Source organism: Podarcis raffonei, chromosome 5 (genome assembly GCF_027172205.1).
Source record: "Podarcis raffonei isolate rPodRaf1 chromosome 5, rPodRaf1.pri, whole genome shotgun sequence".
Taxonomy (NCBI): Eukaryota; Metazoa; Chordata; class Lepidosauria; order Squamata; family Lacertidae; genus Podarcis; species Podarcis raffonei.
The window spans coordinates 7,375,604-7,396,480 of record NC_070606.1 but is presented as its reverse complement, the minus strand read 5'-3'; the positions used below and the strand labels follow the sequence as shown (position 1 = coordinate 7,396,480).

At 46.9% G+C, this 20,877-nt stretch overlaps 1 protein-coding gene across 1 annotated transcript in view; it reads left to right on the top strand.

Annotated features, from left to right (window-relative positions):
- Positions 1–4,680: 4,680 nt before the first annotated feature.
- Positions 4,681–20,877, top strand: part of CD9 (CD9 molecule) — a 28,079-nt gene continuing 11,882 nt past the window's right edge. Inside the window, exon 1 of the mRNA XM_053387703.1 lies at positions 4,681–4,916. Coding sequence (XP_053243678.1) covers positions 4,851–4,916 — 66 coding nt within the window. The 5' untranslated portion in view covers positions 4,681–4,850. The remainder of the gene's footprint in view (positions 4,917–20,877) is intronic.

Below are 20,877 nucleotides of genomic sequence, written 5' to 3'. Positions count from 1 at the left end.
ACTGGCTGAGAGAGCCGGCGTACATCTTGACTAAGCCGCTTCTGGCGAAACCAGAGCAGCGCATGGAAATGCCGTTTACCTTCCCGCTGGAGTGGTACCTATTTATTTACTTGCACTTTGACATGCTTTCGAACTGCTAGGTGGGCAGGAGCTGGGACCGAGCAACGGGAGCTCACCCCGTCGCGGGGATTCGAACCGCCGACCTTCTGATCGGCAAGCCCTAGGATCTGTGGTTTAGACCACAGTGCCGCCCGCGTTTTTAGTACTTAAGTACTAAACAATTCTTTATAGTACTAAACAACTGATAATTAATAATAATAAAAGTTCAAGTTCACAACCTAATAAAAGTCAAAAGAGCAGGAGGACTATGCCAGTGCTGAAGGAAAAATAATATCACAACAGAAGCAAAAGCAATAATCATTACATTGGCTCCAAAGGGAATCTGGACTGGGCTGCTTCTCATAACCCACAGCTTGAGTCCAAACTAAGGACTGCAGCTGCTTTTGCAAAATGAAAGTTAATCTGGGTCCTGTAGACACAGAACAGCCAACTTCATGTCCAGGGCTTTAGCTGAGATTCCTGCATCGCAGGGGGTTGAACTAGATGGCCCTCAAGGTCCCTTCCAACTCTACAATTCCATGACTCTATGAAGTCATGTGGGACGCGGGTGGCGCTGTGGGTAAAACCTCAGTGCCTAGGACTTGCCGATTGCATGGTCGGCGGTTCAAATCCCCGCGGCGGGGTGCGCTCCCGTCATTCGGTCCCAGCGCCTGCCAACCTAGCAGTTCGAAAGCACCCCCGGGTGCAAGTAGATAAATAGGGAAGGTAAACGGTGTTCCGTGTGCTGCGCTGGCTCGCCAGATGCAGCTTGTCACGCTGGCCACGTGACCCGGAAGTGTCTGCGGACAGCGCTGGCTCCCGGCCTATAGAGTGAGATGAGCGCACAACCCTAGAGTCTGGCAAGACTGGCCCGAACGGGCAGGGGTACCTTTACCTTTATGAAGTCATGTGCTTTAAATGTGCATTGGCTGCATAGTGTGGATCTGCTCCGAAGCTGCCCTCAGTCTATGAATGCTGCTGTCTACACAAGCTTCTTGCCTGCATTTCACAGGGATGACGTTGGTGTCTAGTTTCCAGTTCCTTATTGGAAATAGTGTCTGAATAGCCTGAATCAGGAACTGATACCCACGTAAAAAAACCAGGAGACTGTCCTCTTCTCTGCAATGAAACTTTCTTATGTAACACACATTAACACATGATGACCTCAGGCCATGCTTATGAATAGGGAACTGGGGAATTTTCATTCTAAAATTCCCTACAGGACACCATAGCACTGTGACTGGTCCACACTTTGTTTTGGTGAAAGATTTTACCCGTTGCTCTTCACATTGCCAATAATTGCCAATACACACACGCAATATAGGTATAAATGAGGAACTGGAGTTCTCAGCCCCAAAGTAACAGGAGTGAGGCCTTATTGACATATAAGACCTGTGCTCAGTGATCAGCAGCGATTGCTGATTTACTACTAAGTTCAAGGTGTTACGATTAGCATACAAAGCCCTTAGCAACCTAGGGCCAGTTTACCTATGAGATCACCTTCCCTGACATGTGCTTTTGTAAGATCTCAATCATTTAATGAGGCAGTGGAACTCCCTGCCTATTGAAATCAAGCAGATGCCCTCATTGTACTCTTTTAGGGACCTGCTAAAAACATTCTTCTTTAGATAAGGTTACCCAGATGCTTCGAAAGCTGAGGCAATTTTATTCTTTTTCAGTATTTTAACTTTTGCATGTTTTAAAATAAGGTTGTATTCCCCCCCCCCTTGATTTTGCTGTCTTATGCTTTGCAAACCTCTTTGAGGCTTTTTGCAATCAAATGGTATACTTTTTTAAAAAAAATAAATAAATAAAGCTGCGGGCCACCCCCAAATCATGTACCCATACTTCCAGAGAGTAGGAGGTTAAAAGAAGATGTATTTAAAAGGAGGGAGAGAGAGAGAGAGAGAGAGAGAGAGAGAGAGAGAGAGAGAGAAGAGTGGGAGGAAAGGAGCGAGGTCAACCAGTACATCTGTGGCAATGATACCACAAGTGGGATCTGACGTCACACTGGAGAGGGACAGGAATAAAGAGATGTGGCAATCGGAAGAGAAAGTCATCTATTGAAACTCTTAATTGCTGGGGCAGCTTAATTAGGCAGCCTGAGCTCCCCCACACAGAGTGCCCGCCATAGTAATATGAAAGCCATTTCCTGGCCCACCTTCTCCGCGATACAAGCTTTAAAATTATAATGCTGTAAATTGATATACATTATATCTCCTAATACTGTAAAAAAAATAAAATCTTTTTTTTACTTGTTACGTTGGACATTTTGTTGCGTAAATGACGTTGGAAATCAATAAAAATATTATATAAAAATAAAACTTTGTATTCAGATAATACACTGCCCACTTTTTATGCCCTTTAAGAACAAATGTGCTGAGGGGTGTGTAGGTGTGGCAGGGCCCCCAATCTGAGGCTTTGGCCAGGATTAAAGCCAAGTTCCCCCCCTGCGCTCCAATTCAGTGGTATGGAACAAGTTTTCCAGGGGGAAAGGGGCAGGACAAGTGGTAGCGTGGAGAGAGCCTTTTAAAAGAGGGCCGGGCAAATTTATGGAGCATGGGCATTTATGGATGGCTACTGGCCATAATCGCTGTGTACCCTCTTCCCATCTTAGAGGCATATATTCAGTGCTTTTTTTCTATATATAAAAAAATGTCCAGGGATACTCTCATTTTCCTACTCTCATAAATTCTTATAAATTATAGATTCACAAAATGTTTAGGGGTATGCATATCCCTGTGCCCCACCCCAAAAGCACTGCATATATTCTTCTGAATATCAGTTGCTATTGCACTCATGTCTTGCTTGTGGGCTACCCATAGTTTGCCAATGTGAGAGTGGGATGGACTAGGTGGCTCTTGGATGAGATTCAGCAGGACTCATTTCCATGAATCCCTAACTGGAATTAAGATTGCCGGAAGAAATATCAACAACCTCAGATATGCAGATGACACAACATTGATGGCAGAAAGTGAGGAGGAATTAAAGAACCTTTTAATGAGGGTGAAAGAGGAGAGCGCAAAATATGGTCTGAAACTCAACATCAAAAAAACGAAGATCATGGCCACTGGGCCCATCACCTCCTGGCAAATAGAAGGGGAAGAAATGGAGGCAGTGAGAGATTTTACTTTCTTGAGTTCCATGATCACATGCAGATGGTGACAGCAGTCACGAAATTAAATGACGCCTGCTTCTTGGGAGAAAAGCGATGACAAACCTAGACAGCATCTTAAAAAGCAGAGACATCACCTTGCCAACAAAGGTCCGTATAGTTAAAGCTATGGTTTTCCCAGTCGTGATGTATGGAAGTGAGAGCTGGACCATAAAGAAGGCTGATAGCCGAAGCATAGATGCTTTTGAATTCTGGTGCTGGAGGAGACTCTTGAGAGTCCCATGGACTGCAAGAAGATCAAACCTATCCATTCTTAGGGAAATCAACCCTGAGTACTCACAGGAATGACAGATCCTAAAGCTTTGGCCACCTCATGAGAAGAGAAGACTCCCTGGAAAAGACCCTGATGTTGGGAAAGATGGAGGGCACAAGGAGAAGGGGACGACAGAGGACGAGATGGTTGGATGGTGTTCTCGAAGCCACAAACATGAGTTTGACCAAACTGTGGGAGGCAGTGGAAGACAGGAGTGCCTGGCGTGCTCTGGTCCATGGGGTCACAAAGAATTGTTGTTGTTTAGTCGTTTAGTCGTGTCCGACTCTTCGTGACCCCATGGAGAGAATTGGACACGACTAAACAACATTTCCATGCTCTGATCTGTGTACTTTAGGATTGAAAACATTTGTGTTCATACACACACAAAATGCCAATTCTAAGGGCCCATCCACGCTTCCTTTTGTGTTGTGTTCTAGGCATGGGGATGGGGTTTCCAGCTCCACATCTGCGTCGTTTCTTTCTCTTTTCAGCAGCTTTTCCTGGGAAAATCTGCGTTTTAGCCCTGGATCTGAGCAAACGGGAGCTGGGGTTTCTGTGGTCTGTTGTTTGCTCGGATTCAGCCGGGATTCACCTGGAAACCCCAGACCTGTGCCTAGGAAGTGTGGCTAAGGAAGGAAAAAGCACCACCTCCTAAACGTCTCTGTGTTTGGGGCTGCTGCTCAAAGAGAACGAGGGTGGAGCGCAAAACAAGAGGAGGAAAGAATCCCTTCCGCTTGTTTCGCTTTGGCCCCACCGAGTTTCAGGTGGCAAGATCTTTAGGGCAAGGGCCTGCCCTCTTTTGTTGTGTAAAGCAAACACCGATGACGCCGGGCAAGTCATAATGCCAAACAAGCTGGGCGAAAAACAACAAGCAATTCCGGCAACTCGGCAAGCTTTCGGGGTCCACCGGACTCTTCGCTGGAAAGCAGGCGAGCCCCGGCGGGGTGGGTGGGCGCGCCAGGGCAGGACGGCGACCCTCCCCGCTCGCCCGCGACTGTGACTCAGCCCCAGGGAAGCCCGGGGCTTCTTTCCGCCCCAACCTGCAAGTCTGCGCCGCCGGCGAGGGGGCGGCGCCGCTGGGCAGCTCCAGGAAGGGCGTCGGCGAGGCGGGCGCAGCGCTCGAGGAGGAGGAGGCGGAGGAGGCGGCGCGCAGCGGCAGGGCGAGGCCGCCAGGTCTGAGGTGGGGCTTGCGGGTCGGAGCAGCAGCAAGGAGAAAGCGGGGCGGGCAGACGGAGCCGCGTCGTCGAGCAAAGCCGAGCAGCTCAGGAGCGCCGCCGGAGCCAAGTCGCCCGAGAGTGAAACGCGCCCGTCTAACCCTCCAAGATGCCCGTCAAGGGAGGCACCAAGTGCATCAAGTACTTGCTCTTCACGTTCAACTTCTTCTTCTGGGTAAGTTGGCGCGTCGTCGGAGCGGCAGCCCGCCAGGGCGCGGCCGGGGAGCGCAGACTTGGCGGCGCCCCTACTCTCCTCGGCCGGGGCTTCGTGGCCCCCCAACACGTTGAGAGGCTTGGGGGGGGCGTTTCGTTGCTTTCCCGAGACCTGAGACGACCCCCTCCCCGGCCACGTGTTGCGGAGCGCCGGGTAGCCGCGGCCGGCCGGAGCTGAGCTTCCCTTGCGGGCCAGGTGTGGCGCGTCCCGGCCAGGCCGGGGGTCCCTAACCTCTCCGCGGCCGCGCCTTTGTTTGGGGTGGGTCCGGTTAATTAAAGGGACTTAGGACCCTTCGCGCAGTCTAGCCGCCCGCTCCCACCCCCCAAAAAAACTTTGCGGCAAGGCAAGCAGTGGAAACATAGGAGCCAACTCCGAGGGACCGGGGTCCCTTTCCTCTTTTAAACAATATTTGATAGGGCTGCCCCCCTCCCAAGTTTATTGGCACTGCCATTCAAAAGTTTGGTGTGTGATCGATTATGCAGGGTGGGGCTTACCTGCACCCCCCAATATTTTATTCAAGTTGGCACCCCTGGGCGGGGAGACGCCCGGGGAGTTGCGGGGTGATGCTTGCTTGGTGCCGCGCAGGATTGCGCCTCCAGTCGCCGGGCAAGCGCTCCATAAACAGGCCCTTGGGAGTTTAGGGACCTTGGCTTCCTCCCGCTCCCCCGGGAAGTGTCTCCCGGCAGGCCCTGAAGCTGAGCCCGAGCGGGGAGTGGCAACCCAGCGCCGGAATCGGGGGAGTAAGGGAACGGAGGGAGATAGCACACCTGCCCAGGTGCAGGGTTTCAGCCGGCAGCTTGTGCGTAAAAGATAACCTACCCCTGGGCAGCTGCAGAGTGTATTTCCCTTTCTGCTGAGAAACCACAGAGAACATATTGGGAGCTAGTGGGAAGAGTTCCAGAGAGCTGGTAATTGGTGGAGAGTTTATAATTAAGTTGATCCCCCGCACAAGAGAGGTGTGAGTTATCAGGACTCATGGTAAGAGGAGTGGTCTGCGCCACCGGTGAATCTGGCAGAGCACGTGGTTTCTTGGCACAGCCCCCCATCATGTCCCTTGAGGGCTTCTCTGCTGTTTCCTCTGCTGGGAGGGTCACTGAGCAGTGGGGGGGGGCTGCCTCAATTTGTGCCCCCTCCAGTGTCACACTGTAGCTCTCACAGTCGATTTGAGCTGGGGATTCTCTAGGATTCAAGTCTGAAACTGTTTTCCACTCCCAGGAGCTCCGTTCTAAGAACATAAACACAGACCTGGCCCGGAAGCATTGCTAAACCGAAGCTCTTTGGCTTAGTGGGACCTCCCGGGAGAGGAGATCGCAGCCGCTTGCGTCCTTCTCTGGCTTGCGTCTGCTGTGAGCTAAGCCACCGTTTGGCTTGGTGTGTGCAGTCTGAACCCAGGCTCGTGGTTTGCCCTTGCTCCGTGAGCTGTTCTTGGGTTCACAGCTTGCGGTTTTTCTGGAGGCAAGCCATAGTCCTGGGTTCAGACAACACTTGAAGGCAAGCCATGACTTGGCTCACAGTAGCTGGAGGGCCTCTCCAGGAGCCCCCACATTTGCTTGTTTTCACTAAGCCAGGATTTGTCTTACTAGATCAGGTCACGACGAAATGTAACACTAGGGGCCCTGATCATGCGCAGAGGGCATTTCATGTAAAAAGGTATAACCACAGGGCACCCAGATTAGAAAAGCTTCTGGGAAAGATGTTGCAGTTTTTAAGTTGTAACTTGAAAGGCCCTTTCCAAGTACATACTTGCAAGATCTTCAGTAGCCAGAAAAATAATTGGATGTACAGTGGGACTTTGGTTTGCAACCATTTTGGATTACAACCCATTATTTTTTTTGGAGGCCCCATTGGCGAAAGCACGCCTTAGGTTACAACCTGTTTTGGTTTACAACCAGACCTCCGGAACGGATTATGATTGTAAACCAAGGTACCACTGTAGCTGCTTTCCATATCATAGACTGAAGTTCTCTTAATAGGTTGCAGGAGACTCCTGGAAGGTTTTCCAGATTGTTACGGTTTTTGTAAAGAAGGTACATTCTGAAGGTGCTTCCTTAGGAATGGTATCATTTCCCTGCTTTCTATTCTAGATGGCAGAATGAGTTGTAGACCAGCTTTTCTCCAGACTGAAACTCCCATCATCTCAACCAGCAGGACCAATGGTCAGGGATTATGGGAGAGCGTCAGGCTGGGGGGAGGTATTTCAATCTGTGTTTGAATTACATACTTCTTCTGCCCTAGTGCCATCTTTTATCTTGGCTTTATCTGGAATCTGTCTCTTTGAAATAAATAAACTCCTCCACAGGAGTTAACATTGGTGTAATCCAATACTCTGCTTCCCCCAGAATGCACATCAGTGTTGCTTGCTTGAAATTGCCTACCTGTTAAAAGCACCTTGTGCCAAAATGCATTTATTAAAATATGCGAAACTCTCCCAAAGGGCCTTCAAAGGCTGGTGTAGCATAATGACTACTAATAAACCAAGAACAACCCCCCTCCCCTTCAGATCTTGCCTTTCGCTTTGAATTCATTAGGTGACCTTGAGAAACCTGCCCTCTCTGCCTCAGTCCACTTATCTACAGTATGGGGAATAACAATAAAACTGGAATGCATCTTGCTGGTGCATGTGGATCAAGTCCCCATGAACACCAGAAAGGGCTATACAAATGTTAATTCACAGTGATGCAAAGCTGATAGAGTCCCATAGGAATTCTGTGCCATCACAGCTTGTGAAGTGACTTGGCATTCAGTAAGTTCCAGAGGAGGTCTGAGACTGAAATGGCGAAGGAGCCAAAGCGCTGATAGTGGATTTTAGCAAGGGCCCTGTGTTTCAGGCTGTGGTGAAGTGGGGGCTTCTGAGAAAGCTTAGCTGAGTAATCGGCTAGTTTCTCCAAGAATTATTGTACCCACCAGGAGACTAAAATTCAATACTTTCTGCCTGCCTCCCCCACCATTGTGCAACTTCAGGTCTAACCTGCTTGGGAGGTTGTTGCAGTATTGCATATGTGTAAAGGGATTTTCCAGTACAAGGAATTTCCCTTCAGGTGGAAACAGGAGAACATCGAAGTGGGCATGGATGCCATACAAGTTCAGAGAGTGTGTGCAGGTATATTTATGTATATTGCCCTTCTCTCTCCCCACCCCACCCCCACTGCAACAAAGCAATGATGCAGAAGATTGAAAGTGAGTGGGTGACATCTGGTGACTCCTCCATAGGGTGATCTTCGGATGAACGGTATTCTAGAAATATCATATCCCTAAATGTTCTCAGTTGGGTTTTGTTGTCCTGCTTTAGTGACGCTATAGCCCCTTCTGATAGCAGCAATGTACAGTGGTACCTTGGGTTACATACGCTTCAGGTTACATATGCTTCAGGTTACAGACTCCGCTAACCCAGAAATAATACCTTGGGTTAAGAACTTTGCTTCAGGATGAGAACAGAAATTGTGCTCCGGTGGTGTGGCGGCAGCGGGAGGCCCCATTAGCTAAAGTGGTGCTTCAGGTTAAGAACAGTTTCAGGACCTCCAGAACAAATTAAGTACTTAACCCGAGGTACCACTGTAGTCGCATTGAGCAAACATCACAGAACATCTAAGGAAGCAGAATGATAATCCACTGTTACACTGTCAAGAACTTGTGGCAGAATCTTCAAAGCGCTCTGAAAAAAACACCGTCTTAAAGGGGCCCTAATTGTATTTTATTTTTGTAAAAGAAGCCCAATAACAAAATCTGAGTCCGCTCAGCGCAGAGCTCAGATATTGGATGTGGGGCTAGGTATGTGGGTGAATGTGCACTCTTGACTCTTGGATACTTTGTATAATTTGCTGTTGGCGTGTTCTAGCCATGCAGTATCCAAGCTGTGCACCTGCATCTCACAGTAAGCAGCTGAAGCGAAGTCTCTGTGGCAGAGAAGCTGTTATGGAGCACTTCAAACCAGGGCCGTCTTATCCATAGAGGCTAGTGGCGCCAGGGCGCCAAGTTCTGGAGGGCGCCAGGAAGAGGCGGAGGCTGAATGTGGCACCTCCCAGCATCAGCTTGCCGCCCTTTCCCAACCTCCACCATGACGCTCTAAAGCAGTGCCGCGCCTGGAGCCTCTGTCTGCCGCGGCCACCGCGGCACAAAGCGGCCAGCTGAGCCGGGAGGCGCCGTGTCCAGCCTTCACTTCTTCCCCACCAGAGTAGCCACCCTCCAGCCACTGCCCGCCTCTTCCAGCGCCGTCCTCCCTAAAAAACTCTGGGAAAGGGGGGCGCCGGAGGGAGCTTTGCACCACAGCACCAGGTAACCTTAAGACGGCCCTGCTTCAAACATGCTTGACCAGTTTCAAATTGGCTTGTCTGCTGTTGTCGGTTCTGTGTGTGTGTGGCGAGTAGTTGATTGAAGTAGGGAGAGAAATTTCATTTCTCCTTGTTCGGCATTTTGTTGTTGCTAGGGAGTGGACAGGCTTGTGTTTGCATAGTTCAGATTGTCCTTTGATGCTTAATGCTTCGCTTTAGTATGAAGTTTTCTAACGCAGCTGAAGTCAAAAAGAAAGCACACGGTAAGAAAGAAAGAGCGCTGAAAGACAGCAAGCATCTTAAAAAGCAGTTGGAACATAAAACCAGTTTCAAGAAAGCAACCTGCGGAAGTTCATTGAAATAAGTTTTTGCTGCCCATCTAAAGATAACAATGACAGGACCAGGCGGAGCTCTTTCTTGGGGCCTGTTTCCAAACAGAGCAATCCTATGACTAATTATTATTATTATTATTATTATTATTATTATTATTATTATTATTTATTTGTGCCCCGCCCATTTGGCTGGGTTTCCCCAGTCACTCTGGGCAGCTTACAACAAAAGATTAAAAATACATTAAAATGTCATATCCAGTACACACACATGCACACATGATGGAAGAAAGTGGCGCACAAGGTGTGTTTTGTGGAATCTTGCCTGCTGTTGCTGACGGAGGCATTTCTGATAAGCTACCGAGGAACCCCAGGAAGAAGTGGCTCTTACTCGGTTCTTGTCTGTGAAAAGTGATGGTGCCGTAAAACCAGACATTCCAGCACAGCTTAAAGAGGTAGCCGGGTGGCTTCCTTTTTTTGCTGCGAAAGCTGCTTCCCAGCAGTCCCTCCCCTGAAGCTGTGAAATGTCTTGGTTGCACAGGAAGGGGGGGAGGGAGGGACTTGGCTTTGAAGGTGCAAAAGCTCAAGGAGGTGGCTTGTTTTAAAGTGAAGTTAGCGAAATCTCCACTTGCCTGCATGCATAAATACATATCCTTTCTCAATCCAGCCCCCGCTGCCTTCCCCAAACAACATAGGATATATTCTAAGGTACTTTTTAATTGGGTGGGGGAAACACCCTTCACTTTAATTGAAGAGTTTAGACACCAAAAAAGCAAGGAAACTGTGAGGAGTCATGGCACAGTAAACACATTTCTCGCCTCACGTGATGTGCTGGCTTAGAACTGGGCCTTTGTGCACCCATGCTTTCTGCCGCAGTGCTGGCACCCAGTGTTCAGGTGCACCAAAATTTATTGCTACCTGGTTTATCATTTTTTGAGCTATGTGTTGTAAGGAAACCCCAAAAAGTATGCTGTGTAAATTTTATGTACTGTGTAAGTATATCCAGTGCTTTCCCCCCCCTTAAAAAATGTTTAGGGGTACTCTCATTGTGACTCAAGAAAATCCCCATTTTATAATTCAAATCGGGGGAAATAATGACAGTAAATGGGCAAAAGTACAAAGAACATGCATTACCTCATATTACACAGCGTCATCATTAACTTTACACTTCTTTGCTGGCTGTGTTTGTAATGTGCAAATGGCTTTAGATACCTACTAGGTCCATAAATTACCATACAGCATAAACTCAACACACACAAAAGCGACAATTTGTTGTTGACAAAGGACAGCTGGACATAAAAAGGGTCCTGTTACCTTCAGTAGCTTAGGGCCTCATCAAACCTAAATCTAGCCCTGTTTGGCAGTGTGGTGTAGTGGTTAGGTTGTTTGAGTAAAACCTGGGAGGTCAGGATTCATTGAATCCACTTGGCCATAAAGCGCACTGGGTGACCTCAGGTTGATCACATACCCTCAACCTAATGCACCTCATGGGGTTGTTGTGACAATAAATTCCTGAGGGGGAAGAACCATGTACACATACATAACCTCGGGTTATGAACGCTGCGGGTTGTGCATTTTTGGGTTGCGGACCGCGCCAAACCCGGAAGTACTAGAATGGGTTACTTCCGGGTTTTGGAGCTCGCACATGTGCAGAAGCACAAAATGACGTCATGCGCAGAAGCACCGAATCGCATCATGCGCAGACGCAGCACTTCAGGCTGCAAATGCTGCGGGTTACGAACGTGCCTCCCACACGGATCACATTCGCAACCCAAGGTATGACCGTACAACTCCTTTTAGCCCCTTGGAAGAAAAGTGGGATATAAAAGTGGGAAGAGACATTTAAACATTTCACAAGTGTGGGAAAGCAGTGCTTCAGTGCAAAAATGTTAAAAGTACTATAAGGCAGCCATTTTTTTAAAAAAACAACAACCAACTTTACTGAAGTTTGATTCAACAAGAGGTAGATATCCATGCTAAGCTTCAGAAAGATAGGATGAATAATTTGATTCAGAATGAACAGAAATGCCATACTTTGAGGCACTCTTATTCTTAAAGTAGTGTAATTGTCAGAATCCTAACCAAATTGTCATTTTCTTGCACTCTTGGGTTTCATAAGTGTCTCTTCTCTGTCTCCCAGCAAGTTTCCCACCTACTACATCTTGCAATCTTTACCCCTTTTTTGATGAATTATTTTTATTACAGTCATACCTCGGGTTGAAGTAGCTTCAGCTTAAACATTTTCAGGTTGCGCTCCACGGCGACCGGAAGTAACAGAGTGTGTTACTTCTCGGTTTCACCACATGCGCAGATGCTCAAAATGACGTCATGCGCAGAAGCAGCGATGCGCGGACGCGGGTTGCATTCGCTTCAGGATGTGAACAGGGCTCCGGAGCGGATCCCGTTCGCATCCAGAGGTACCACTGTAGTACCATAAATGCAAAATTCAATATAACATTAAAACACACACACAAATACAGCATTTCAGAGGTTTCAGGTGCTCCATTAGTTAAAGGTTCTGATAATTTCACCAGTACTTCTACTTGCAGCTCACATTTTAACTTAATAGTACATTATACATTTATGACAGATGAGCTATGACAAATCTGAAGTGAGGCTTACCACTTCATTTCACCCCCTAATCTCTTAATTATATTTGTACAGTATTTCTGTTTTGCTCTCACCCCATCAGGGTGGAGTACAGCAACGTAAAAACCTTTAAATGCAGATTTTCTTGAGTAGCCATTCATTCCAAATATTTATCTCCAGTACACGCACAATACATCTCCAATAAGGCTGTTTGTAAAGGATTACTGAGTATGTACTGCAAACTGCATTGAACATGCTGGGGCACGATGCACGCACAGAAGTCCCGGTTGATTTAAGCCTGGGCCCTTGTGATTCAGCAAAACTGGCTGCTACAGAAAGGCGGCTTTGCGTGGTTCTTCCATGTTGAAACCTGTTGTGGTTGTGTCACAGTGAACGCACATAAGCAAAGCATAATCTGCACATGGGACATAGGCGGGTGGTCAGTCTGCTGTCACAAACATCCCTGTTTACTGTCTATGTGGAAAGAAATGGCTCTGAGGTCATGTCTTCCTCTTCTCTTGCACAGAGGACAGCTGCCTCAAGAAATGAGGAAATGCTCGCTTGTAGGATATGGATGTGATTTGTTTTAAACTATAATCTCTACTTCACCAAGAGAATGCCATACAGTAGACCCTGGACCTCTTGAGAAGTGTAGATCCTGTATAGAATAGTCATGAATATGTCCGCAGTCTGTCTGTTTCTATAAAGCTTGGACCCTAAGAGGCTTGGCTCTGTAGCCCAGGCTTCCTCAACCTCGGCCCTCCAGATGTTTTTGAGACTACAATTCCCATCATCCCTGACCACTGGTCTTGCTAGCTGGGGATCATGGGAGTTGTAGGCCAAAAGCATCTGGGGGCTGAGGCTGATGTAGAAGCCTGATGCAGGCTTTTAGAAGCCTGATGTAGCTTCTAAAAAAGATTTTTTTCCTTCCAGTGGCACCTTAAAGACCAACTAAGTTAGTTCTTGGTATGAGCTTTCGTGTGCATGCACACTTCTTCATAGTGTATCTGAAGAAGTGTGCATGCACACGAAAGCTCATAGCAAGAACTAACTTAGTTGGTCTTTAAGGTGCTACTGGAAGGAAAAAATTTTTTTTGACTATGGCAGACCAACACGGCTACCTTTCTGTAACTTCTAAAAAAGGTAAAGGTACCCCCTGACTGTTAGGTCCAGTCGTGGACGACTCTGGGGTTGCGGTGCTCATCTCGCTTTACAGGCCGAGGGAGCCAGCGTTTGTCAGCAGACAGCTTCTGCGTCATGTGGCCAGCATGACTAAGCCACTTCTGGCGAACCAGAGCAGCGCACGGAAATGCCGTTTACCCTCCCGCCAGAGCGGTACCTATTTATCTACTTGCACTTTGACGTGCTTTCATACTGCTGGGTGGGCAGAAGCAGGGACCAAACACCGGGAGCTCACAACGGGATTCGAACCACCAACCTTCTGATCGGCAAGCCCTAGGCTCAGTGGTTTAGACCACAGCGCCACCCACGTCCCTGCTGTAGCCTCTAGCCTTAGACAAAAGATGGGAGATAGTGGGAGATTCTGTGACAAAAGATGGGAGATACTGAGGTGCATGTATTCAGGAAGTAGATGTATGAACTGGTTATTATGGATTTCACAGGAACGCTTCGATCAAGACAGTGAATTGTTTCCATGCCTATACGATAACAATAGCCTGTGGTCCAGTGCAAAATAGACTACCATCTCTGTCCACATCCGGACATAGCATGTGAACCAGCCAAAGGTGGTAAATGGCATCTTCAGATTGTTCAAGGAGCACCCCAAGGCTTGTTAACCCAGGGAATACAACCTCATTCAAAACAGGATGAAACACCCACCAACAGCATCTCTGTATTAGCAGGATTAAGCCTCAGTGTGTTGGCTCTCATCCAGTCTATTAGCGTGCTTCAGCTCCCATTTGTCACTACCACTTACCTAAATTAGATGAGAAATAGAAATGAAGTTGATGTCCACATATTTATTGCATCTCGATCAGTTCCATATATACAGTATATGTCAAAAAACATAGGTAGCAAGATTAAACCCTACCCTGTACTAAGGAATGGGAGAGTTGTCCTGGAGCACCAGTCAGAAGGCAACTACCATAAAAGCGGTGCCTTTAAATCCCAATGATCAAAATCTAGAAGGGTACTATGATCAGTGGTGTGGAAAGCCCTGAAAGGTCTAGGACAGGCATGTCCAAAGTTTGTTTCGGGCCCATTGGTCAGTTTAATCCAGCCCCTGTGGCAGTTTATTTCCTGGGGTAAAATCCTTAAAAAAAACTCAACAACTTCAGCCCTCAAGCTCAAGAACTTCAATCCTAAAAAAAAGTTTGGCCCTTTGGTCGGCCCTCACGGCCCTTCACTTCATCAAATCTGGCCCTCTTTGAAAAAAGTTTGGAAACCACTGGTCTAGGAGAACCAACACGCTCCTACTCTCCATCTACTACCACAGGGTGATCAGGGCAGTTTCTGTACAAAAACCCAATTGAAATGGATTGAGAAACTAAGTCTCCTCTGAGCTGGGTGTGGGAAATTGAAATTTATCAATTATGAAAGTGCTTGCAGATCAGCAAAGTTGTTTATATCCCATATATTTACACGGTTTAATACAAAATGTGATGAAAATATATTGTCCTTATTTTCGCCAAATTATGCGTACAACACAATCCTGTGCAAGTTTTCCAAACACCAAGTGAAGTTATGTCCAAGGTTAGAACTTGCATGGAAAACTGCATGCCCTCTAACATGTCTCTGATGAAAACAGGGACATTTTTTCTATATTTGTCTGAATGGGGGCATTTATGCCAAAGATTGTTGCCTGAGCAACATCCCGCCTCCACGAGGCCTCAAAGTGATTCTCAGACTGCTGTTTGCATTTTGCAGTAGCCTATCCTGCAGTGTTTATTCTCTGGATTAAATTACACGTTAGAGGAAATCTTCCCCGATGCCTTAGTGTCCATGTTTGTTCAGCAGTGACAAGGGATGTCCCGGTTAAGCCTGAAGGGTGATTCTGTCTAGAAAAAGGCTCCCTTTTACAAAGAGGCATTTTACATATTGGAAAGGCAAATAGGTGTCAGTGATTAACAGGGAAATTCATCAAACATCATTTAGCTGTAAAAGTTGCTTAGTGGTGCATCCACAGAAAGAATATTACCCAAGTTTCTGGAAATTGCCTAATTAACCTCTAGCAATGTTTGGCTATTTAGGGCAAAATTACACAAGGAGACCAATCTGGAGCTGAGTTTTTATTGTTAAGGGAAAATACCACTTGCCCTATTTAAGTGCAGTGCTAGGGTCTTGGAAGCTGTTGCGTAACTCTTCTTCTGTCCCCCCCCCAACTTCATTTATAGGATGTCTTGAGCTATATTGACATTTGCACTCAGATCCCTCTCTGATTATTTTGCCCTCATTTCTCTTTCTCAGCTTTAACTGGAAGCTGGCAGTTGCCTTTTACTTAGGACCTTATCCACTGGCTATGGAGGAATCTTCCCTGCACTAGGATTTGAAAAATATACCGTATTTTTCGCCCTATAGGATGCACTTTTTCCCCTCCAAAAATGAAGGGGAAATCTGTGTGCGTCCTATGGGGCGAATACAGGCTTTCGCTGAAGCTTGGAGAGCGAGAGGGGTCGGTGCGCACCGACCCCTCTCGCTCTCCAGGCTTCAGGAAGCTATCTGCAAGCCTGGGGAGCCCGCGGGAGTTCCCGCAGGGCTCCCTAGGCTGCGGATAGCAGCCTGCTGTCTGGCGCGCGGGGCACCCTGAAGCAGAGCGCCCCGCGCGCCGGGCAGACATCCGCAGCGTGGGGAGCCCTGTGGGAGTTCCTGCAGGGCTCCCTACGCTGTGGATAGCAGCCTGCTGTCCGGCGCACGGGGCGCCCTGAAGCAGAGCGCCCCGTGCTTCGGGCAGACATCGGCCAGCCACACATTCTCGGGGGACAGCGGGGAGGCGGAGCGCCACCATCCCGCTGTTCCCCGACCTGGTTTTGGGGGGTAGATAAAGGAAAAAAAATTTCCTTTATTTCCCCCCCAAAAAACTAGGTGCGTCTTATGGGACAGAGCGTCCTATGGGACGAAAAATACGGTACATCTTTTGGGCAGCACAGGGCTGAAATATATACCATATTTTTTGCTCTATAAGACTCACTTTTTCCCTCCTAAAAAGTAAGGGGAAATGTGTGTGTGTCTTATGGAGCGCATGCAGGCTGCGTAGCTATCCCAGAAGCCAGAACAACAAGAGGGATTGCTGCTTTCACTGCACAGCGATCCCTCTTGCTATTCTGGCTTCTGAGATTCAGAATATTTTTTTTTCTTGTTTTCCTCCTCCAAAAACTAGGTGTGTCTTGTGGCCTGGTGCGTCTTATAGAGCGAAAAATATGGTATTTCAAAAAGCTCTAGGTGCCATCACCATCTATTTATTTTATAGGTATATGCCAAAATGGCTCCTAAATAGTTTACAACTATGAAATCAATACACAATCATCAAATTACTGTGTGCCCGGATATCCTAGCATAACTCTAATCCAGTCCCGGCCCATTCCTAGGAATTCTGTGGCACCACGTGGTTTTTCTCTCCTTTGTGACTGAAAAGGTTATTTCCACCCTCTGAACATAAATTGCACCATCTATCCTTTGGCATGGCCAGCTTTTCTCATACTGTGCCAGAAACCAATTCTTTCCCTGCTTAGACTTGCACTGTGGGTGCGAGTTAAGGGTTAGGGGTGGCAGGCAGGCAGAGCTGCTGTTCTTGGGTTGCTTTTATTCAAGACTTGCGTAGATAATATCAGCTGCTGCTTTTGCTGCGCAGTGATCCCTCTTGCTGTTCTGGCTTCTGAGATTCAGAATATTTTTTTCCTTGTTATCCTCCTCCAAAAACTAGGTGCGTCTTGTGGTCTGGTGCATCCTATAGAGCAAAAAATATGGTAACTTCAAAAGCAAGCAAGGCAGTCCACAGTTCTTCAGAAATGCAGTAATTCTTTGTGATATATCATTGTCTACACCAGGTTAGTTGTAGCCAGAAGCAGTAGGAGAAGTGTGTGCTTCAGAAGAGAGGGTGTTGTCTACAGGGAAGATGTTATCCTGCTTTCCTAATTGCCAAGTTGTGGTTAAACGCACCAGGAACCTTACCCGCCCAAGATAGCTGTGGATCACTTCTTAAGAAGTGTTCATAATACAGTGGTACCTCGGGTTAAGTACTTAATTCGTTCCGGAGGTCCGTTCTTAACCTGAAACTGTTCTTAACCTGAAGCATCACTTTAGCTAATGGGGCCTCCTGCTGCCGCCGGAGCACAATTTCTGTTCTCATCCTGAAGCAAAGTTCTTAACCTGAAGCACTATTTCTGGGTTAGCGGAGTCTGTAACCTGAAGCGTATGTAACCTGAGGTACCACTGTACAGTAAAGTGTTGTCAATGAAAACTTCATGCCACAGCACACTGACCTGGTTCAGATGTTAACACGGGGGCTTATAGCGTTTGTTTTGAACTAACCTCAGTTTTGTGCTGAGTTTGAATGAAATGACATTCATTCAGTGGTTGCAAATGGAAGCAGATGATTCCAGTTTCCTCCTCCTTGTGGCCCTGTGCCCAGATGATTGGGTAGCTCTCAGGAGCATGAGGATGCTAGACTGGAATGTGGCCATCGAGCTACTTGATACCTTGCAGCTTCTCTTTGTGTTGGTCTGATAGAGCCATCCACTTATCCTAGCAACTGTGGAGGAGAAGGGAGCTATGCATTCCCAAACAACCAGAAGAGGGAAGGAAAAACTTGTAAAGTTTGTTACACTGGCAGTGTTTGAAACTTCTCTCAATGTAGCTGCTGAGATCTCCTTTAAGAGCTGCTAATCACCACCTCCATATCAGGACGTTGGTGCATTTTTGATACCCTTCTTCTTTTCATGAAGGCTGACAAGTGCAGAGGATGCACATAAGACTTCAAATATGAGAAACAAATAGCACTGTTCACAGCGGATAACTTGTGTAAGAATATTGCAGTGACTCTTGAATGTTCAGTGAGAACCACATCAGAGGTGTTTCCAAGCTACAAAAGAAACCTTGACAGAATGAAAGGATTGACTCTGTTTGTGTGTTGCGTTGCTTTTGTTAGACCTGCCTCACAGGCTGCTGGCTATTCAACCACTGCCTTCTCTGGGTCAGCTCACACATGGAACCGTAACATGTGATATTTGACCACGATACAGCGCTGGATAACTCTCATCCAGTATGTTACGTTACTGTTTATTTATAAGATACCTTGCGGCCAAAAAAGGAGGAGAGCCCCGCAAGGCTGTTCACAAAAAAACCCCCACAAAATAAAAAATACAAAAAATTAAGGTAACAAAATCTTAAACATTTCAGAAATATTTAAAACCCAATGCAGCCATGTTCCTCAAAAAAAAAAAAAAAAAAAGGCAAAGTGTAGTACCTCACAACAAATGCTGGAGAGAACAAGAATAGCTACTTAGGTGACAGCTGCTCCTTAGAAAGTTCTGAGGCAAGGGGTGATGTGAGGCAGGTGGAAAAGGTTTGCCCTTGATGTTCCATCAGTCTCTCCCCTCTAGCAATATCTTAAGTTCAACCATTGGTCTGTCAAGGCTTACGCCATCTGTTCCAGTTTTCAGTGGTTCACCAAAATCTCAGGCACAGGCCTTTTCCAGCCCTGCTACTGATATCCCTCTTGAACTGGTAATGCCAGGGATTGAGTCAATGTTAGAAACTCAGATATATAAGCTAGATGTCAAATGCCTCCTTAAACCAGGGTTGCCGTGTCCATTAGAGGGGCAGATGGCTTGCAAGTCATATTAGAAAAACAATTTACTCATTTTACAGAACCAAATCAATCAGATGCAAGAATAGACTATGTTTGGACATCCAGCAAATTAGTACCTAGAGTTATAAAAATTGAAATTTAACCAAAGATACTTTCGGATCATAATGCAACTAAATACGAGATAAAAGAAATAGATGAAAGTCATATTTTTCAATACAGTGGTACCTCATCTAGCATCCGCCTCATCGAGCACCTGTTCCATCGAACGTCTGTGGCAAACCCGGAAGTACCAGAACAGGTTACTTCCAGATTCGCCGCTCGCGCATGCGCAGAAGCACTAAATCACATATATGCAGAAGTGTAAACCTCTCTGTGTGCACGTGCAGACGTGGTGCTTTGTCCAGCATCCTTTTCAGCCAGCGACCGGGACTCTAGAAGGGATCCCGGTCGCAAAATGAGGTACTACTGTACGACTTTTTGGTTCCTGAAATATTCTGATTGTGCAGATAAAATATAACAGAATTCTACAGGATGTGTTGCTAGCGTGTGAAAACAGTTGAGATTAAAGGATCCCCAGGCTTGCATCTTGAGATGGTGTAGATGTCAGGCACCATCCTGGTGCCCAGGCAACTTCACTTGGTAGCCAGGTGCAAAATGCGCCTGGCAAATTTCAAACACTGGATTGAATCTGACACCTTCTCTGTATGCTAGGGTACAGCCTTCCGTTCATTGTACAGTGGTTCCTTGGTCTGCATACGTTTTGGATTACAAACACGTCAAACCCGGAAGTGCGTGTCCCGGTTTGCAACCTTTTTTTTTGATTACGACCCCTTTTTTTGGATTATGAGCAAATTTTTTTTGGAGGCCCCATTGGTGAAAGCGCGTCTTGGGTTACAACCTGTTTTGGTTTACAAATTAACCTCCGGAACAGATTATGATTGTAAACCAAGGTACCACTGTACAGGTTTTTCTAGGGTTAACTGCCTCCATTGGGAAAAGACTAGCGTTTGAGGAGATATCAAATGTTACATTTTCACCTTCTTGTTGGATTTGTGATGCTTCCTGTCTCGTCTAGCAAGCCATTGCAAAGGGAAGGGCTGTGGCTCAGGTATAAATCTGCTTTACGTGTAGCAGGTCACTATTACGGAAGTGTCAGGATTCAAGCCCCCAACCTAGGATGTTTGCAGTGGCCGATGGAACTCCAGAAACCGTTGTCAGTAAAATGACACATTTGTGAGAACTTTGCAGTGCTTCCCAACTTGCTCTCACCATGTGAATGAGGCAAATGGGACACCCAGCAGCTAAAACACACTCCTATTTCTACTAAATGTGGCATAACCCAAAGAGATACCCATGGGAATAGTAGGAATTTTCCACTCACGAAACAAGATCATCTGGTCTTCCTCCCTCTTGTTTGTGTGTTTGCCCCTAGGAGATAATCACGTCTTGAGATAAACTACCAGAGCCTACGTGGTCTGGTGAAGGATGCCTGTTGCGTTCAGTTTATGCAGACCTTACATTCCACCCAGCCCAGAGTTGCAGGATCCACCATTTCTCATAAACGCATTTCTCTTTCTTTCACTTTCAATTGCTTTGTACTTGCATTTCTCCTCCACAGTAATGAGCTAGATGTATCAATGGTCTCTTGCATAAAGTAGTTCCCTGTGTTCCTAAATTTGGAGGTGTTATGAGAAAAAACTGCTCCTTTTCCCTTCTGGGGTACCCAAGAGCCCATATAGAGGTCCTTTTGTAGGTTCTCCATTGGTAGGAGAAAATAACAGAGGCCAACCAGAGAATATTGAGAAGCAAAGCAGCTAGTAAGCCTGATCTTTATTAAAGCTGTTGCTACAGGGTTATTCCCCCCTCACACACACAGGAGGGGGGGAGAGACCCTGGACAAAGGTGTGCAAGCCCTTATATAGACTTTGAAATTGCCCACCCCAGATACATCATACCTACAGCACAGAAGG